Source organism: Vombatus ursinus, unplaced genomic scaffold, assembly GCF_900497805.2.
Source record: "Vombatus ursinus unplaced genomic scaffold, bare-nosed wombat genome assembly UNPS02011916.1, whole genome shotgun sequence".
In the NCBI taxonomy this organism is placed as follows: domain Eukaryota; kingdom Metazoa; phylum Chordata; class Mammalia; order Diprotodontia; family Vombatidae; genus Vombatus; species Vombatus ursinus.
Genome location: NW_020951694.1, coordinates 3,318,783 through 3,340,159, shown reverse-complemented (window position 1 = coordinate 3,340,159; position 21,377 = coordinate 3,318,783). Strand labels below are relative to the sequence as shown.

Below are 21,377 nucleotides of genomic sequence, written 5' to 3'. Positions count from 1 at the left end.
TTGTTGTTAGATTTATCTAGTTCTGAGAAGGGGAGATTGAGGTCTCCCACTAGTATGGTTTTGCTGTCTATTTCTTCCTCTATCTCCCTGAACTTCTCCTCTAAGAATTTAGATGCCTAAAAATTACTAAAAAAAAAAAAAAAAAAAGACAAACAGGGGCAGCTAGGTGGCAGAGTGGATAGAGCACTGGCCCTGAAGTGAGGAAGACCTGAGTTCAAATCTGACCTCAGACCAAACACTTGACATTTACTAGCTGTGTGACCCTGGGCAAGTCACTTAACCCTAACTGCCTAAAAATTATAAAAAAAAAAAATTTAGATGCCATACCACTTGGTGCATTCATGTTTAGTAATGATATTACTTCATTATTACTTCATATTACTTCATTCATCCTTTTACAAGGATGTTAGTTTCCTTCCTTACCTCTGAGATCAGGATTGCTATCCCTGCTTTTTTTTACTTCAGCTGAAGCATAACATATTCTAGTCCAGCCTTTTACCTTTACCCTGTGTGTATCCCTCTGTTTCAAATGTGTTTCTTGTAAACAACATATTGCAGGATTATGGTTTTTAATTCATTCTGCTATCCGCTTCCATTTTATGGGAGAGTGCATCCCATTGACACTCACAGTCATGATTACTATCTGAGTCTTTCTCTCCATCCTATTCCTCTCCTCCCCATTAGCGCTTTTCTCTCTCCTTTCTCCCTTTTCCTCCTCACTAGAGTTTTACTTTTTATCATCACCTCCCTCAGTCTACCCTCCTTTTTATTAGCCACCTCCCTCTTCTTCCCCTTTACCCATTCTACTTCTTCTCTCCCTTCTATTCACCCCCTCCCTTTTCTTTTCCCTTTCCCCTCCTACTTCCTATAGGGTAAGTTAGATTTCTAAACCTAACTGATTATATTATTCCCTCTTTGAACCAAATCTGATGAAAGTAAGGTTCAAACAATGCTCATTTCCCTCCCTTCTCTTCCTCAACTGTACTGGGTTTTTTTGCCTTTTCATGTGATGTAATCTACCCTTGTCTGCCTTCTCCTTTCCTTTTCTCCCAGTACAATCCCTTTTCACCACTTAAATTTTTTTGTCATCACATCCAAGTCAACTTATATCCAAGACCTCTGTCTAAGTATACCCCCTTTTGAATGTCACAATAACATTACAGTTCTCAAGAGTTACAAAGTGTCATCTTCCCTTGTAGGGATGTAAACAGTTTTCCCTTATTAATAACATGTTAGTTTTTTTTTTTCTTTCCTGTTTACCTTTTTATGCCTTTATTGAGTCTGGTATTTGAAGGTCAAATTTTCTGTTGAGTTCTGGTCTTTTCATCAGGAAGATTTGGAAGTCTCCTATTTCATTCCTCCCCTGAAAGAGTTTGCTCAGTTTCGCTGGGTAGTTGATCCTTGGTTATAATCCAAGATCCTTTGCCTTAAGAAATATTGTATTCCACGCCCTCAGATCTTTTAATGTAGAAGCTGCCAAGGTCCTGACTATGGTTCCATGATATTTAAATTGTTTTCTTCTAGTATTTTTCTCTTTGATATGTTAATTTTGGAATTTGGCTACAATATTCCTTGGCATTTTCAATTTGGGATCTCTTTCAGGAGGTGATCTGTGGATTCTTTCGATGACTATTTTACCCTCTGGTTCTAGGACCTCAGGGCAGTTTTCTTTGATGATTTCCTGAAGGATGTTGTCCAGACTCTTTTTTTTTTATCATGGTTTGCAAGTAGAACAATTATTTTTTAATTGTCTCTCCTGGGTTTATTTTCTAGGTCAGTAGTTTTACCAATGAAATATTTTGTTTTCTTCTATTTTTTCATTCTTTTGTTTCTGTTAGACTGATTCTTGATCTCTTATAGTCATTAGCTTCCACTTGCCCCATTCTAATTTTTAACCAGTTGTTTTCTTCTATTAGATTTTGTACCTCCTTTTCCATTTGGCTCATTTTACTTTTTAAGGAGTCCTTCCTGTCAATGAGTTTTTGTGCTTACTTTTCCATTTGGCCCATTTTGCTTTTTAAGTAGTTTTCTTTGGTCTACTTTTAGTTTCCCATTTGTCCAACTGTATTTTTTAAGGACTTGTTTTCTACAGTCAATTTTTGTCCTTCCTTTTCCAAGCTATTGACTCTTTCTTGCATACCTCTCATTTCTTTTCCCAGTTTCTCTTCTACCTCTCTTATTTGACTTTTAAAATCTTTCTTGAGCTCTTCCAAGAAGGCTTTTTGAACTTGAGACCAGTTCATATTCCTCTCTGAGGTCTCAGATGTGGGTATACTGACAATGCTGTCCTCTTCTGAATTTGTGTTTTGATCTTCCCTGTCCCCATAATAAGAATCTATGGTCATCATCCATTTCTGCTTTTTGCTCATGGTGTTTGCCTATTTCCTGACTTTTTTTTTTTTAAAGTTGAGCTCTCCTGCTGGAGCAAAGGGGCCACATATCCAAGTTTCTTCTCCTGCTCACTTGGTACTTGCACTTGAATGTTTGGCTCCTGCTCATCTGGGCCTTGCACAGAGACATTTTGCTGCTGGAAGATGTCTGTCACCCTGGAACTTTGCCTCCTGGAGTTGTGCTTCCCAGAGTTGTGCTGAGGCACCAGATGATTTGGCTACTTGAGAACGCTGTCGCCCATGGTGGTTTTCTGAGCTGGTGTCTACTGATTCCCCTGCCTGTACTGACATTCTCAGGGGGTCCTGGTGTTGGCACTTGCCTGCTCCACCAAACTGGGTCTCAGGATTTCCCCCTGGTAGGCTGAAGTGGGGCTTGCTGCTGGCTTGCTAGGACACCTCCCATCCTGTACTGCTTCCCCTCCCTCAGAGTGAGAGGGGCCTTTCCCACTAATCCCCCAAGTTTCCTGGGTTACAAAACTGCTGCAATCCATCTTTCTGCTGGCTCAGGGTTTTTCCTGGATCCATATTTTCTGGGCTTTCAGAGGTCACTCAGGGAGGGTGAGAGCAACTTACTTCTTACTCCGCCATCTTGGCTCCCAGAAATGTTATAAATATTTCTTAACCTCAATGTTGATATTCCTTCAAATACCCTAATTTCCCCAGTTTCCCAATCAACTCAACTCCTATGACCTTCTTCTCCGCCCCACTTCAGCTACACACAAGAATGGACAGATCATTCACCTGGCAATCAAGGAAAAGCATTCCACTTCCTTGTTCATGAACTCTGAAATTGCCTTTATCAAATCACAACCTTTTATCTTTACCTTTCTAATCCCTTACTAATTCTAAATTTATTCTTCATCTTTACTATAAGCTGAAACTCTCCACGAGTACTTTCTTAAGCTTTCTCCCATTCCTGTCTCTACTTCCTGTCACCCCCTTGTCTTATCACTAATCATGCCTTGTGAAACTCCAATCTGGTGGGAATATCATCTGCCTCCTTCACTCCACATTATGAGCTGATAAACATAACTAAAGAAATGAGCAAATCTGTGCTAACTGGGACCACTACAAATCTATTTTACATAATCTCAACTGGGCCCTCACTCCAACAAGGCAATCTTTTTATACCTCTGTAATCTATTTTTTTCTATCTATCTGTTTATCTCTCTATGTGTACATATGATTTCTCTCCCATTAGAATTTAAGCCCTTGGAACACAAGTATGGTTTTTACTTTGTCTTTGTGTCCTCAGCACTTAGCACAGGCCTGGAAAACAGGGAGTAATTAATAAATGCTTGTATAATAAGTGAATGACTGAATATATACAGAATAGAAATTAATGCTTTATGATTTTGTCCACATTAACATATGGATGTACATAAAAATATATACACCTATCTATATAAAATTTGGAAAGAAATTATGGAGCAGAGATTGGAAGAAGAGTGGTCAAAATTACTTGCTCTTTTAAATCAAATATTTAGACTTACCTGGTATAGAAGACATGAGAAGATATGCATCACTTCTGACATTAATTGATCCATGATTATCATTCACGTGAGTACTCCTGGCTGTCTATGAAACTCTTGTCTATATCCTCAAAGAAGCCAATGTACTGGGTACCTTTTTCTAGAATTCTTGATATTGGGGATCAAGGGAATATAAGCTATCACTCCCTCTCACTATATTGCTGGTTCATGACCTTTCTGGTAATGCATATCACTAAAGGTATCCTTTATGTCACTTCTTCTGAATAATTCTTTGTTGATAATATGCTGTTATCGTACTCATGCCCACCATGAGTCTCTCCATTGTCCTTTGGGTACCTGTTATTTTAATTCTCTAGGGACTTTGGTGTTAATTATTCCAGACTTCCAGCTACAAAGTCTCAACAGAAGAACATTCATGTTAAGAATTAGGTGAAAACTATGATGATGGTTAAAAAAAAAAGTCATAAATAAAAGCTTTTTTAATTAAAAAATAAGACTTTATTCAGAGAAAACAGCAGGTCTTATTAAAAGCATTACACAATTTCCTGACAATACTTTCCTGCTTTCCTCTTACTCAATCTCAGACCCAATTCATTATTGTTCATCCACAATATCTAAGATATATGTACTGATGGACGAATTTTATAGGTTGTCCATCCAACTGGTTGTCATAGAGCCTGGACAATAAAGGTAACAGAAAAAAATAGCAATTAACTATTAACCCATATTTTCTCATCTAAAAAAAATTTATGAGAATGAGAAACATCAAAGACATTGTGAAGAAGATATAAGAAAAGAACTGACAGTCTTCTCCCAATTATAAATTCTACTGTACACCACATCTTTATACTTCATCACAAGGCATAAGTGTGTTGGGATTTTCTTATATTTTGGTGAATTATTGGTTAGTAGAAGGAAGAGACATGAAAACTAAAGAAGAAAAATGTCACCATTAAAAGGAAATTCTATCTCTTATGTTAAGAGACAAATGTAGGACACTTGCTCAGGGGATATTGCAAAATATTAGGGTTATTTATGGGCACACAATGTCTGAATTTTCCAAGTTATATCCAAAATATTGTCACTAAGAGTCAACAAAACTGTTAAATTAAGAACTCAGAACTCAGTATATTAAACAATAGAATTTCATGCTATACAAAATCTTTTTTTCTTTTAGATAATAAGAAAATTAAATCTAAACTGATTAAGACATTTAGAGGTTTAACAACTCAACAATATCTTAACTTCCTGTTGCTTTTTTCAGCATTCTAATAGCAAACCTGGAACAACCCGCATCATTTCCTGTTAATTAACCTTTACAAGTGATACCTATTAATTCTGTCACTTGTTATTGACAGAGTTATCCAGTTCACCAAATGTCACAGAAGGAATTTCTGCTAAAGACAAGTCATTTCTGTTTTCAAGTACAATAATCAGATCACAATGCATATCAGCAGGGTATTGTTGTACGTGTTTGGCAAGTCTCTGGGTAAAACAGCTAACCTGACACTTTAACAGAAAGAACAACAGACTAGCAGGGCTAGTTTCCAACCCTCTTATAGCTGATTAGTTCCTATAACAGTAGCTGATTCTGATATATTTCTAAGGAGAAAATGAACATAAAACAGAAATGTCATTCCACTGAAGCCTTTCTAGGTAACCACTACTAGAAATATAAAATTATTTTGGGAAAGAAACACACTCCTTGTCTGTATACGTATTTGTGCGCTAAGAGTTTCAGGGAGAAAAAAAGAAGATCTGTGTTTCGTCTGCCTTGGATAAAACATAACATAGGATTTTGTTCTACAATTCTAATGTTTTGTCATAAAATATTTATTATCATAACCTATGTTTATAACATATAATATATCCCCCTTTCAGTTCTATAATATCCATGAGAAAAGAAACTGTCTTCCTCTATCCTTCCCAGTGCCTAGAATAGTTTCTGTACACACTAAATACTTAATAAATGTTTGTTTTATGAATTAGTTAATATTTGTTGAATAAATAGCTTGGATTCTATAAGGATGCACGTAATACTACTATAGTTAAGTGTATATTTCAGTATAATTCTTATATTTCTATATATAATTTATATATAATTATACATAATTTATATATGTGTATTTATATATGTATATATAATGTATTTCTGTATGTAAAATTCTGTATATTTCTATATAATTCTGTGTATATAATACATTCATGCTCAACTCTTACCTAATGCCTATCTTTTATTCCCAACATCCAAATAACTTCCATCATTTTTACCTCCAAAATTCCTTCCATATCATCCTTCTTTGTACGAATCCTTGTATACCTGGTATTTACGCATGCATACAAGAAGATGAGTGGCATCCAATGAATTTTTATGTGTGCATATGTATTTATGTATTTAAATACCTATATTATATTATATCATATTCCTTTCTATCTATATTTTCTCCAAAGGTCTACCATATCTAACTTTTCTAAAATTCTATTCACCTCCTTAACTTCTTTCTTGTTAATATTGTGTTTAGATTTATCTAGTTGTGAGAGGGGGAGGTTGAGGTCCCCCACCAGTATAGTTTTGCTGTCTATTTCTTCCTGTAACTCCCTGAACTTCTCTAAAACCATCAGTAAGCATAATATGTAAAGGGGATAAGGTAGAAGATTTCTAATAAGATCAGGGGTGAAACAAGAATGTCCATTATCACCACTGTTATTCAATATAGTACTAGAAATGTTAGGTTTAGCAATAAAAGAAGAAAAAGAAAATGAAGGAATTAGAATAGACAAAGAAGAAACAAAGCTATCACTTTTTGCAGATGATATGATGATATACCCAGAGATTCCTAGAAAATCAAGTAAAAAACTACTTGAAATAATAAGCAACTTTAGCAAAGTTGCAGTATATAAAGTAAACCCACATAAATCATAGCATTTCTATATATTACCAACAAAGCCAAACAGGAAAAGATAGAAAGAGAAATTCCATTTAAAGTTACTGTAGACATTATAAAATAATTAGGAGTCTACCTGCCAAAACAAACCCAAGAACTATCTGAACACAATTACAAAACACTTCTCAAACAAATAAAGTCAGATCCAAATAACTGGAAAAATATCAGTTGTTCATGGGTAGGCTGAGCTAATATAATATAAATAATAATTCTACCAAATTAATTTACTTATTCAGTGCCATACTAATCAAACTACCAAAAAATTATTTTACAGAGCTAGGAAAAACAATAACAAAACTCGACTGGAAGAACAAAAGGTCAAAAATATCAGGGCAGTTAATGAAAATAAATGAAAGGGAATGTGGCCAAGCCATACCAGATCTTAAATTGTATTATAAAGCAGTAATCATCAAAACTACTTGGTACTGGCTAAGAAATAGAGTGGTGGATCAGTGCAGTAAGGTGGTACACAAGTCACAGTAATCTATGACTATAGTGATCTACTGTTTAATAAACCAAAAGACTCCAGCTTCTGGGATAAGAACTCATTATTTAACAAAAACTGCTGGAAAAACTGGAAAACACTATGGCAAAAACTAGGCATAGACCAACATCTTATACCATATACTAAGATAAAGTCAAAATGGGCACACAATGTAGACATAAAGGTTGGTACTATAAGCAAAGTAGGAGAGCAGGGAATAGTTTACCTGTCAGATTTATGGAGAACAGAAGAATTTATGACCAAACAAGAAAGAGAGAACATTATGACATGAAAATAGAACTTGTGAATAAGAGTTATTCCCCCTATATTCATAAGAATATGAAAATGATGGAGCAAATTTGTGGAAACTCCTCTCTGCTACTTAAAAAGAAAAGTAGCTCCACCAATTCCAGTCTTTATCAGCAACTTATAATTCATTCATGAATCATTCATTTCTTTTTCTACTCACCAATCTCAGTCAACATCTGATTGCTTGGCCAGATGTCAAAAATTCAGACTACTTAACCAGATGTAGTCTGAACAACAGAATACAGTGAGTAGAGTTCCCATGACCTGGAAACTATACTTCATTAGAGTTAAAAATTGCATTAGTAATTTTAAAAAGCAGCAACATATTTGGGAACATATGTTATCCACATAAAACCCATATTAACCAACAAAACCCAAAACATGTTAAATGAAGTTAAGATTATTGATAAAAACCTCAGCTGTCTTAAATATAAAGCATCAGCTTATAGTTTTACCTGACTACAAAGAAATCACAAAGAACATTTTGAGCAGTTTCAGGTAATCAAGTTTCAGATCTCAATCTTCACTACATACAAAGGGTTAACACAGTTAACAAATAACTTTGTCATTTGTTATTTGATAACAAATACTGTTAACATATCATTTATAGTTATTTGCTGACTATTAACAAATAAAGCTATTTCTTATATAAACCACAGAGTTGCATTAAACTGTATCAATCTATCAAAAATTATCAGTTACACATTTTAACTTCAAAATAGTGATTCCTTCCTACTTATATATCAATGACATCTAAAGGCACAATCTTACCATTTTGCTCATCAAGTTCATTCCCAATCTCTTGCCCCATTTGTTTCTGCCGACTTATAATTGAAGAAAGAGCATCAAGGCCAGCATCTTGCTCTAAATGAAACAGATGGAAAAATCATTAAGTCTACAGCTGACATAACATACAAACTGGACCTATCAGATGTAAAACATCAGAAATATACATAACAATGAAATCTTTTCAGTATGAGGTATATACATCTTGATCTCATTCAAGAGAGTTTTGTTCCTGAAATACCAAAAGGATATATGTATCTATATATTTATATCCATAGATAGTACAATGTGTACTATCTATACATAGTGTACTAAAAGGATGAGTATTATCCTCTTACAGCTGCTTCCTTTGGACATGGAAGGTAAAAGGAAAAAGAAAGAAAAAGCAGGGGACATATACTCTGAGGAAAGGAGGAATTTGATTCCAATATATCTATTCCTCTATCTTGTTAAGTCATATAACCCATAAGTCCTCTGAGTATTCTTTCTACTATACCACATTACCTTCAAAGACAGAGTAAGAAATAGACCTGTGACTTCAATGTTTTAGGGCACTGACATGTAAAGAAATTTTATCTACCAATTCATTTTGAATTACCTAGAGCACTAAAATGTGAAGGCACTTCTCCAAGGTCATATATCAGAATTATATAAAACTATTACTCCGGATTTTAGTCTTTTCTCTCTGAAATAAATTCAATATTGAGTAAACTCTTGCAGTTGCAGAAGGTAAGGTAAAGGGAAAAAAAACCTTATCTTAGGTTCAACAAATTGCTACCCCAATTCCCCCACCCCCACCCCTCACTGTACTGATTCTGAGGGTCTATCTTTCAGAGATTGCATGATTTAAAAAAAAACTACTCTTTTCATGCCCATACTGTAGGAAACACTTTACATAATCACCTTCCCCAAAAAAAAGATCCCTTCACTGCCTATAAGAAAGCTTTGATTAGAAAATAAATAAATTATTGTTATGCAAAAGGGTAGGAGCTATATTTTGCTAGTATTTCTAGAACAAGACTAAGGAGCACAATTTAAATGGAAATAGTTCTAGTTCTCTCACAATTATATTTGCTTCCTTTTATTTCATTTGGTATCAAAAAAGTAATAACAGACAAGGACCGTTTGATGTTACAGTGTTCTCATTTAGCAAATTTCATCATGAAAAAGGAATTAAAAATAGAATGCCTTTTTAAAGCTGCTTAAAAAAAAAAGCAAACCTAAAGGTGAAAGCTATTTGACTAAAGTGATTTTATATAATGAGAATACAAATGAGTCTTGCATTAAGAAATCAACTCAAATATCAAATCATCTTGAGGCTTCAGAACAAACTACAATGTATTCATTTTGCAGTAAAGCTGACAATGATCCTGAGCACATATTTCCCACATTTATTTCTGAATACCTTGAATAATTTTCTGCTGCTGTTGTCGAAGGTCATCAAAGCCCAGACCTCTTGTCTCCTCTGGTTCCTCAAAGAACCATGGGTTAGACACAATACGATTAGTAGTTCTTGTCATCAGACTGGACCTAAGAATAATTACACATTTATAACACATATGTCAGAAAAGGTATGTTTGCTACAAAAGGTTACTTCAAGGGAAGCTGGGGAGAAGGAGGGGAATACAACCAAGGTGGTAACATGTTCTTCCCAATCTCCACAAACGCATTTGAGTCATAATTATCCAAGAAGTTTGCCAATGAAGCTCTTTAATTTCTAAGTTTTAAGTACAAATGAAATTGATCTTCATTTTCAAAGTTCCTCTTACAGGTGACATTTACCAAAAGCAAAGGAACTGGAATTATTTCCAGCAGCAAATGTAATTGCAATGCTTTCACCATAAATTATAAGGATAAACCATTGTTCAATTTGATATTTCACATTAAAAGGAAAAAAAGATTCAGGATTATAACTGATTTTAATGAATATATAAGGTAGACAAAGCACTGGACCTGGAGTCAGGAAGACCTGAGTTCAAATGTGATCTTGAGTAATTACTACCTATGTGACTCGAGCAAGTTTCATAACCTCTGTCTGCCTCAGTTTGCTAATCTATAAAACTGAAATAATAATAGCTCTGCCTCCCTCTGTTTTGAGAATAAAATAAGTAAAAATTTGTAAAGTGTTTTAAAGTGCTATATAAATGCTAGATATAAATAATTCTGTTTTAAAAATATAAAAAATTCTGAATTATAAATCCTAATCTTAGTGTACACTATTCCTAACATATGAATTTTTTCTGCTAGCAGTAATGGGCTTTCCATTGGATAACCCATAAACATAGCTAGATTTGTGAGATTTATAGTCTCTTACCCTCATTTTCTGCCTGTCCAAATGCCATCTTTATTTCAAAATCCAGCTCAAGTCCTACCATGTTCCATGAAACCACTGCTGATCTCTTCAACTTACAAGTGATTTCTTACTTCTTGCAAGAATTACTGCTTTTACCAAAGCAGTATAGTGAATAAAACGCAGGACATGGAATTAGTAAGACCTGGGGCCAAATCTGATCTCTGACACTCCCTAGCTGTATGACCATGAGAAAGTCACTAATCACTAACATCTTTGGGCCTGAGTTTTCACATCTCAAAAATCAGAGGGTTAAACTGCAGATCTCTTCAAGAGTTAAATATATGATCCTGGGGCAGCTAGGTGGTGCAGTAGATGGAGCTCTGGCCTTGGAGTCAGGTGGATCTGAGTTCTAATCCAGCCTCAGACACTTGACACTTACTAGCTGTGTGACCCTGGGCAAATCACTTAACCCTGATCACCTCACCAAGAAGTAAAAAAAAAATCCATATTTATATATATATATATATGTATATGTATATATATGATCATATGATCCTATGAGCCATTCATTTAATTTTAATACATGAGGCCTTAAACTTCTTTAATGGCTGTATTCTAATGATGTTTAATTCTTATCTTGTTATTATACACAAAATCCTACTCCTCTAACATGTCCTACTCCAAAGCCTCATCATGGCAGGGTTATGTAAGCATGGGTTCTCAAAAGCTCTGCCAGAAGAGAGCAAACTGACAAATTGTACCATGCTAAAAAGGATTCAAGTACAGTCCCAATAACAGACTATATCTACTTTCCAAATACCAACTATACAATCTAGAAAGAGGTTCATCAGCAGGCGGCTAACCACCTGTTCTTTTGGTAATGTAAACCAAAGAAACAAAGAAAAAATACAAAAAGATCCTGCTTCTGCAGTGATGTTGTCAGAGTAGCAAAGAGCAGGGCAGAAAGTACTAGAAATCACATAGTTCTTTAAACCATCTAGAAATTTTAACTCAACTGTTGATACTCTCAACAGTATGCAGCTAAATGGAAAGGTAGCACATAGGGTCTCCTTAAGAAGGTAAATAATGGAGTTTTCAATCAGTCCTATCATGCATTCAAAAGCCACAAGAGAAATCATTTCACAGTACATTTGGTGACCTTTTATCATAGCAATCATTTGCAAAAAATATCACCATGAAAGTAATTACATACCCATATCTATTTAGAGGATGAAGAAGTATGGAAAATCTGTGAAAGACTAAAGAAAACTTTGCAAATTAAATCAATATATACTTTCTATTTGATTAATTCATTAGGACAACAAATACATATCACCATCCAAATATCATATGAAAATAAGGAATGAGAGAGATCAAAGTTTTGTAGACTACACAAAAGCTTCACACCTACAGGTAACAAATACTTTAAAAAAAAAAAGAGGTTCAACACTATTTGACAAAAACTGTTGGGAAAACTAGAAAGTAATCTGGCAGAAACTAGGCATAGGCCAATGTCTCACACCACATACCAAGATAAGCTCAAAATGGGTACATGATTTAGACATGAAGATTGACATAAGCAAATTAATGGAAGAAATTATATGTCAGATCTTCAGATAAGGGAAGAGTTCATGACCAAATAAGAGATAGAGAGGTTCACAGGTGATAAAATGGATAATTTTGATTATATAAAATTTAAACTTTCTGCACAAACAAAACTAATACAATCAAAATCAGAGAAAAAAACTAGAGGGAGGGGAAGAAGCTTTGTAGCAAGTTTCTCTGATAAAGGTTTCATTTCTCAAATACATAGGAAGTGAACAAAATTTATAAGAATAAGAGCCATTTCTCCAATTGGTAAATGGCAAAGGGATATGAACAGGCAGTTTTCAGAGGAAGAAATCAAAATTATCATTGTCATATGAAAAAATTATCCAAATAACTTAATAATTAAATAAATGCAAATTAAAATAGCTCTGAAGTACCACCACCTCACATTCAGTAGACTGGCTAATACAACAGATAAAGAAAATGACAAAAGCTGAAAGGAATATGGAAAAATAGGTACACTGAAGCACTGATGGTGAAGCTATGAACTAGTAAAACAATTTTGGAGAGAAATTTGGAATTGTGCCCCCAAAGCTATAAAACTGATCCATCAATACCACTAATTGGGCCTATACCCCAAAGAAATCAAAGAAAAAGGAAAAGGACACCTGTGTACAAAAATATTTATAAGCATTTTTTTTTTGGTAGCAAAGAACTGGAGATGCAGGGAATACCCATCGATTGGGGAATGGCTGAATAAGTTATGGTATATGATTGTAGTATATGAATGAATGTGCTATAAGAAATGACGAAGGGGAGTGTGGGGTCCAATTTGGGAAAAGGCCATAAAACACAGTAAGAAAGTCATAAATTTAAACTCTGTGAAAGGTAGAAGCCTAGACATGGTGAACTGTTAAAAATCATAATTCAAACACTGAGTCATAACATAGATACTCTGACCAATGAAAGCCATAACGTGGACACAGTGACCAGTTCATGATCTTGTGTTTTGGCATTTACTCAATTAACATTGGCATAATAACCAAGCTTGGAAATGAGCTCATTACTAAGCAGAAACCCCAAAATATCCATCAATCAGTAACAATGTGCTTTATAGCTCCACTTCCCTTTGCTTTCTATAATTTACCACTGAGCTTTCCTGGGATCTTTATAGGGATTCAACCTGTAGTCTGGCCACCGCCCCAGACTGATGACTATCAAACTCTTGGCAGTGATCGATCATACTGCCCCAATGTAAGTATCCAACTGATTAAACTACTACCTATAATCAATCTGGAACTCTTTGGCCTCTACCCTTGGTATCAAACTTGCCCCATTTTTTGGGAAAGAGGTCCACAGTTACCTAGGTGGGGGAATTCCACCTACAAGGAGAGTTTCAGAAAAACCTTGGAAGATTTATATAAATTGCTGCAAAGTGAAACATGCAGAACCAGGAGAAAAATGTACATGACAAAAGCAATATTATAAATACGATCAACTGAAAAGGCTTAGTAAGTGATCAATACAATGATCAACCACGATTCCAAATAATAAGAAATTCTATCCTCCAGAGAGAGAACTTCTTCACTTTCTGCCATCAGAGTGGCATCATCTGCATATCTGAGATTGTTGATATTTCTCCCAGCAACCTAATTCTGGCTTTTGATTCATCCAGTTCAGCATTTCACATGATGTACTCTGCATATAAGTTAAATAAATAAGGTAACAATTTACAGTCCTGTTATATTCCTTTTGTAATCTTAAACTAATCAGTTGTTCCACATTCAGTTTTAACTGATGCTTCTTGACCCACAAACAAGTTCCTCAGGAGACAAGTAAGATGATCTGGTACTCCCATATCTTGGAGGACTTGCCACATGTGATCTACACAGTCAAAGGTTCTAGAGTGGTCAATGAAGCAGAAGATGTTTTTGTTTTTTGTTTGCTTTTTTTTTTCTGGAACTCTCTTGCTTTCTTCATAATGTAGCGAATGTTGGCAGTTTGGTCTCTGGTTCCTCTGTGTCTTCAAAAACCAGCCTGCTTTTCTGGTAATTCTAGGTTGATATATTATTAAAGCCTAGTTTGCAGAATCTTAAGCATAAACTTGCTGGCATGTGAAATCTGAACATTCCTTAGCATTGTCCTTCTTTAGAATTAGGACATAAACTGATCTTTTCCAATCCAGTGGTCACTGTTGAGTCTTCCAAATTTGCTGGCATATTAAGTACAGCACTTTAATACCATCATCTTTTAGGATTTTAAATAGTAGAGCTAGAATTCCATCACCTGTCAGCTTTATTGTTAGCAACCCTTCCCAAGGCCCACTTGATGTCATTCCCCAGAAGGTCTGGCTCTACATCAGTAAACACACTATCATGATTATCAGTGACAGTAAGATTTTTCTTGTATAGTTCTTTTGTATATTCTTGCCACCTCTTCTTAATCTCATCTGCTTCTGTTAAGTCCCTACCAGTTTTATTTTTTATCATGCCTGTATTTGCATGAAACATTCCACTGATATCTCTAATTTCCTTGAAAAGATCTAGTCTCCCTTCTCTCTGTTGATTATCTTCAATTTATCCTGTACATAACTTGTTTGTTATAGTTCTTTGCATATCTGTCTCTCCAATTAAACTGAGCTCCTTAATAGCAGGGATTGTCTTTTGCCTTTCTTTGCATCTCTACTGCTTAGCACAATGCCTGGTACATAATAGGTACTTAATAAATGTGAATTCTATTTTATTGATTGATTGACTGACTGTTCTGTAAGAAGATTCAAGTAAAAGAGACTGAGAAGAAATGGTTAGACAGGTAAGAAGAGAATCAGGAGAATATCTAGGAAAGGAGTCATTTCACATTGTCAAAAGCTACAGAGAAGTAAAGATGAGGACTGAGAAAAAGTCTTTAGACAGCAATTATGAGATCATTATTAACTTCAGAGATAGCAGTTAAATGATGAGGATGAAAGCAAGACTCCAGAGAGTTAAGAACATAGAAAAGAAACTGAGGCACCAATTGTAGATGGCCATATCAAGGAATTTAGCTATGAAAAGGAGAGATATAAGATTATAGGTAGTGGGAAGGCTAGATCAAGAGGGTTTTTCAGGATTGAGGAGAATCAGGAATATTTGTCAACAGCAAGGAAGTAGCTAAGAGACAAGGAAAGACTGGACATAAAGCAGGAGGAATCTGCTGCAGAAGATAGGATGGCATGGAAGCCCTCATGCAAGTAGAGGGGCTTGTTTTGACAATAAGATGAGCTACATCTTCATGTGAGACAGGAATGAAGGAGAAGATAATGGGGGAAGGCATGTGAATGATATGAAATGAGGAGAGAAGGACCTCTGGGTGAATAGTTTCAATTTTTCCAGTGAAATGTGAGAAAAAGTTCTCAGCTGAGAGAGAGAACCATGGGAAATGTGAGAAAGAATGAAAAGGTTTGGAAAAGCCACCATGATAAGCAAAATAGTAAAATTATTAAAGGGATATAAAAGAATAGCCTTGACACAGTGAAGGTGCAATGTAATTCAAATCTGTAATGGATTCCTAGTCAGCATAGTTATGCAGTTTTCTCCAGCTTTATTCAGCCACCCGTGAAGAAGACTGAAGGAAGAGTGGTAGGAGCAATTCAAGGCTAGGGAATACAAGGGCAATACTGGTGAGAGGATAAGTGATCAAGAGAGTAAGAGTAGACAATAACGTAGAGCTGAAATGGTTTAGTAACAAGTGAAGATGGAGAAGGGAAGAGAGTGAAGCCAGTGCAGAGGTAATAGCCTGGGGAAAAAACTAAGGGATGAAGAGACTGGAGATCACAATGAGGCTGAAGAACAGGATTAGAGGTTATAAATGGGCTGTGCCAGAGACACATTAGCTCAACATGTCCAAAACAAAAACCCATTATCTTTCCTCCTTAAAACTCTTACTACTTCCAAACTTCTTGATGTCTGTTGAAGGCCACCATCCTTTCAGTCTCTCAAGTTTATCACCTCAGCATCAGCCTCTACTCTTCATTCTCCCTCCCTCCCACATATGCAATCAATTCCCAAACCTAGCTGCTTTTTCCTTCACAGTAACTAGCATTCAACTCTTTCTTTCCTCTAACACTGCATGCACCTTATTTTGGGCTTTAATCACTTCTCACCTAGATTATTCAAACAGACTCCTAAATAGTGTCCCTGTCTGGAGTCTTTCACCACTTCAATCCATTCTACATACTGCTGTCCAAGTCATTTTTCTTAAACACAAATTGTACCACGTCATTCTCCTACTCAATCTCTCCAGTAGGTTCCTGAACTGCCTCTAGGATGAAATACGATCTCTGTACAAGTTTTAAAGCCCTCAGAATCTTGCTTTAATCTATCTTTCCAGACATGTTAGATATTACTGCACCTCCCCACACTCTTCAAACCAGTCAAACTGGCCTTCTCTCTCTTCTTGAGATATAATGTTCCATTTCTGTCTCCTATGTCCATATCTTTGCATTGCCCATCCCACATACCTGGAACGTACTCCTTCCTTATCTCTTTATGAGTGCCTTTCATCCTTAAAAAATGTAGTTCAAGCACGATCTTCTCCACAGAACCATTACTGATTATCCAAAGTCTAGATCACACTATCTGCCTTACTTTTTTATTTAATTTTTTTCTGTTTTTGTTACATGTTGATTTCCAAACTCACTCCCTCCTTTCCTCCCTCCCCACCCCCCAACTCCCTACTAGAGAAGACTACCATTTGACACAGATAGATAGATAGATAGATAGATAGATAGATAGATAGATAGATAGATAGATGGATAGCTATTACAGATTTATTTGTAAAACCATACTATGTATACTTCCATTTATCAGTTATTTTTCTGGAGGTGGATAGCATCTTCCTTCATAGGTCCTTTGTAGTTGATTTGAGTATTTGTAATACTCAGAATAACTCTTCAAACAATATTGCTATTGCTACATACGATGTTCTCTTGGTTCTGCTCATTTCACTCTTCATTATTTTATGCAAGTCTTTCTATGTTTTTCTCAAATCAACTTGTTTATCATTTCTTACTTTACAGTAGTATTCCATCACAATCATATACCACAACTTGTTTAGTCATTCCCCAACTGATGGGCATATCCTCAATTTCCAATTTTTTTGTCACCAAAAAGAGAGCTGCTAAAAAATATTTTAGAATGTACACATTCTTTTCATTTTTCCCTTATCACCTTGGGAAATGGACCTAATACCTAATGGACCCAGGTATTCCTGGGTCAAAAGGTATACATAGTTTTATAACCCTTTACTCTCCAAAATGGTTAGATCAGTTCACAGTTCAACCAACTGTGTATTAGTATACCAGTTTTCGCACATCCCCTCCAACATTTGTCATTTTTCCCTTCCATCATTTTAGCCAATCTGATAGGTGTGAAGTGATTAGTTGTTTTAATATACATTTTTTAATCAATAATGGTTTAGAACATTTTTTCATATGAACTTATATAGATTTTATTTCATTAAAAAAACTGCCTGTTTATATCCTTTGACCATTTATCAACTGGGGGATAACACATATTTTTATAAATCTGACAAAGCTCTCCACGTATCTATGAGACCTTTATACAAGAAAAGTATTATTTTTAAAAATTTCCCAAATTTCTGCTTTCCTTCAAATTCTATTTACATTGGTTTTATTTGTACAAAACCTTTTTAATTTAATGTAATCAAACTTGTTCATTTTACATCTCATGATGCTATCTGTTGTTTATTCATAAAATTTTTTCCTATCCATAAGTCTGACAGGTAATGTGTTACATGTTCTTCTAATTTACTTATAATATCTCCATTTATATCTAGGTCATGTATCTATTTTGAACTTATCTTGGTAAATGGTATAAGATACTGGTCTATCCCTAATTCTACCAGACTGCTTTCCAGTTTTCCCAACAATTTTTGCCAAATAGTGAATCCTTATCCCATAAAATGAAATCTTTACATCTGTCAAACACAAGATAATTATAATCATTTACTGCTGTGTATCATACTCTGCTTCACTGCACCATTCTATTTCTTAGCCAGTACCAGATGGTCTTGATAATACAGGTTTACAAAACAGTTTAAGATGTGGTACTGTTAACATCCTTCCTTTACATTTTGTTCTTTAATTCCTTTGATATTCTTCACCTTTTGTTCTTTTAAATGAAATTTTATTATTTTTTCTAGCTCAATAAAATCATTTTTTGGTAATTTAATCGGGAAGGCATTGAAATAGATTAGTTTAGGTAGAATTATCATTTTTATTTTATTGGCTCTGTGTACCCATGAACAATTAATATACCTCCAATTATTTAAATCTGACTTTATTTGTATGTTCACGTAGATCCTGGGTATATTTTGGCAGGTATACTTTCAGTAATTCAATCTACATTTATTTTAAATGAGGTTATCTCTTACTATCTCTTCTTGCAGGTTTTTGATGATAGGTTTATTTTATATCTGCTACTTTGCTAAAATTGCTAATTGTTTTCACCAGCTTTTTAGTTGAATATCTAGGATTTTCCAAGTATATCATCATATTATCTGCAAAAAGAAATAGTTTTATTACCTCATTGTCCATTCTGATTCCTTCAATTTTTCTTCTTTTACTGCTATTGCTACTATTTCTAATACAACATTGAATAATATTAGTGACAATAGACACCCTTGTTTTCACTCCTGATCTCATTGGGAAGGCTTCTAGTTTATATCCATTAGAAATATTCCCTGCTAATGGTTTTTGATAGATGGTTCTTGTCATTTTAAGGAAAAATCTATTTGTACCTATATTTTCAAGTGTTTTTAATAGAAATAATTTGCATTTTGTGAAAAAAAATTTCTGCATCTATTGATAGAATCATGATTTTTGTTATTGAGATAATCAATTATGTTAATAGTTTTCCTTTTGTTCCTGGTATAAATCCCAATTAGTCACAATGGAAAATCTTTGTGATATTATTGTTGTAGTTTCCTACCTAGTATTTTATGAAGGATTTTTGCATCCATAGTCATTAATGAAATTGACCTATAATTTTCTTTCTCTGTTTTTGCTCTTCCTGTTTTAGTCATCAGCACCATATTTATTTCATAAAAGGAGTTTGGTAGGACTCGTTCTTTGCCTCTTATTCCAAATATTTTATTTCATATTGGAATTAGTTGATCTTTAAATGTGTGGTTGATTTCACTTATAAATCCATCTGGTTCTGACTCTTTTTTAGGAAGCTCATTTATGACCTGTTTAATTTCTTTTTTTAAAACAGGTTTAATTAGCTATTGTATTTCCTCTTCTGTTAATCTAGGCAGTTTATATTTTTGTTAAGTATTTTTGCATTTGACTTAAACTGTTAAATACATTGGAATATAATTGGACAAAATCACTCCTAAAATTGCTTTGATTTCATCTTCATTAGTGGTATATTCACCCTTTTCATTTTTGCTACTACTGATTTGACCTCTCTTTTTGAATCATATGAATTAATGGTTTATCTATTTTATTGGGTTTATGAAACCAATTCCTAGTTTTATTTATTAATTCAATAGTTTGTTTGCTTGAACTCAATTTTATTAATATCACCCTTAATTTTTAGAAATTCCACTTTGATGTTTAATTGGGGATTTATTTGTTCTTCTGGTTTTTTTTAATTGAATGCTTAATTCATTAGTCTGCTCTTTTTCTATTTTATTGATGTAAGCATTTAGAGATATAAATTTTCCTCTGATTATTGGTTTTGCTGCATCTCATAGGTTCTGGTATGTTGTCTCAATTGTTAACTTTTTTTTAATAAAAGTATTTTCTTTTTCTATGACTTGTTCTTTAACCCACTCATTCTTTAAGAGTAGGTTATTTATTCTCCAATTACTTTTTAATCTGTGTTTCTATGCTCCCAGATTAAATATAACTTTAATGTATTATGAACTGGAAAGGATGCATATATTTCTACTTTTCTGCATTTAACTATAAAGTTTTTACATCCCAATATATGGTCAATTTTTGTAAAGATGATATGTACCACTGAGAAAAAGGTATACTCCTATCTACACCCATTCAATTTTCTCATGAGGCTTATCATATCTAGCTTACCTAAGATTCTATTCATCTCCTTGACTTCTTTCTTATTTATTATCTAGTTCTGACAGGAGAAGGTTGGAGACCTCTACTACTATAGTTTTGCTATTTCCACATGTAATTCTTTTAGCTCATCCTTTAAAAATCTGGATGCTACAGCATTTGGTGCATAAAGGTTTAATACTTATATTACTTCATTATCTGTGGCACCTTTTAACATAATGTAATTTCTCTGTTTATCTCTTTTAAATCTAAATAGCTCTGACTTTGAGATAAAGATTGCTAGCCCTGCTTTTTTGCATCAGCTGAAACAGCACTATGTCTATCTCTCATTTTTATATGTGTTTCCTGTAAACAGCCTATTGGTTCTGGCTTTTAATCCATTCTGCTATCCACTTCCATTTCACAAGTGAGTTCATCCCAGTCACATTCAAAGTCATAGTTACTAATTGCATATTACTCTCCATCCTACTTTTCCTCACTGTTTATTCACTCCCTCATTTTACTCTGTTCCTCCAAAGACATCTAAATTACTTCTGATCACTGCCCTCCCTAATCTGTATTCTTTTTTAAAATTCACTTTAATTTTAGTTTTCAACATTCACTTCTACAACATTTTGAGCTCCAAATTTTTACCCCATCTCTCCCCTCCCCCATCCATGACGGCACGCATTCTGATAACCCCTTCCCCCAATCTGCCCTACCTTCTGTTATCCCCCCTTCTCTTATTCCTTTCCCCTTCTATCTTCCTATAAGGTAAGACAGATTTCCATACCCAATTGAGTGTGCATGATATTATTCCCTCTTTAAGCCAAATCCAATGACAGTAATGTTCACTCATTCCCTCTCTACACCCCATTGCCTGTGTATCTTATTTCCCAATTGTATGTAAAAACAATTTTTTAATTAATAAATTTATTTTTAGTTTTCAACATTTACTTTCACAAGATTGTGAGTTCCAAATTTTCATCTCATCTTGCCCCTCCCCCCACCCCAAGATGGCATGCATTCTGAATAGCCCTTCCCCTAGTCTGCTTTCCCTGTTATCT

General features: G+C 34.5%; 1 protein-coding gene across 1 annotated transcript in view; it reads right to left on the bottom strand.

The window, feature by feature from the left end:
• Positions 1–21,377, bottom strand: part of STX8 (syntaxin 8) — a 272,706-nt gene that overhangs the window by 182,687 nt on the left and 68,642 nt on the right. Inside the window, exons 5-6 of the mRNA XM_027857160.1 lie at positions 9,813–9,937; positions 8,393–8,485 (exon numbers count right to left, since the gene is read on the bottom strand). Of these exons, the coding sequence (XP_027712961.1) occupies positions 8,393–8,485; positions 9,813–9,937 (218 nt within the window). The remainder of the gene's footprint in view (positions 1–8,392; positions 8,486–9,812; positions 9,938–21,377) is intronic.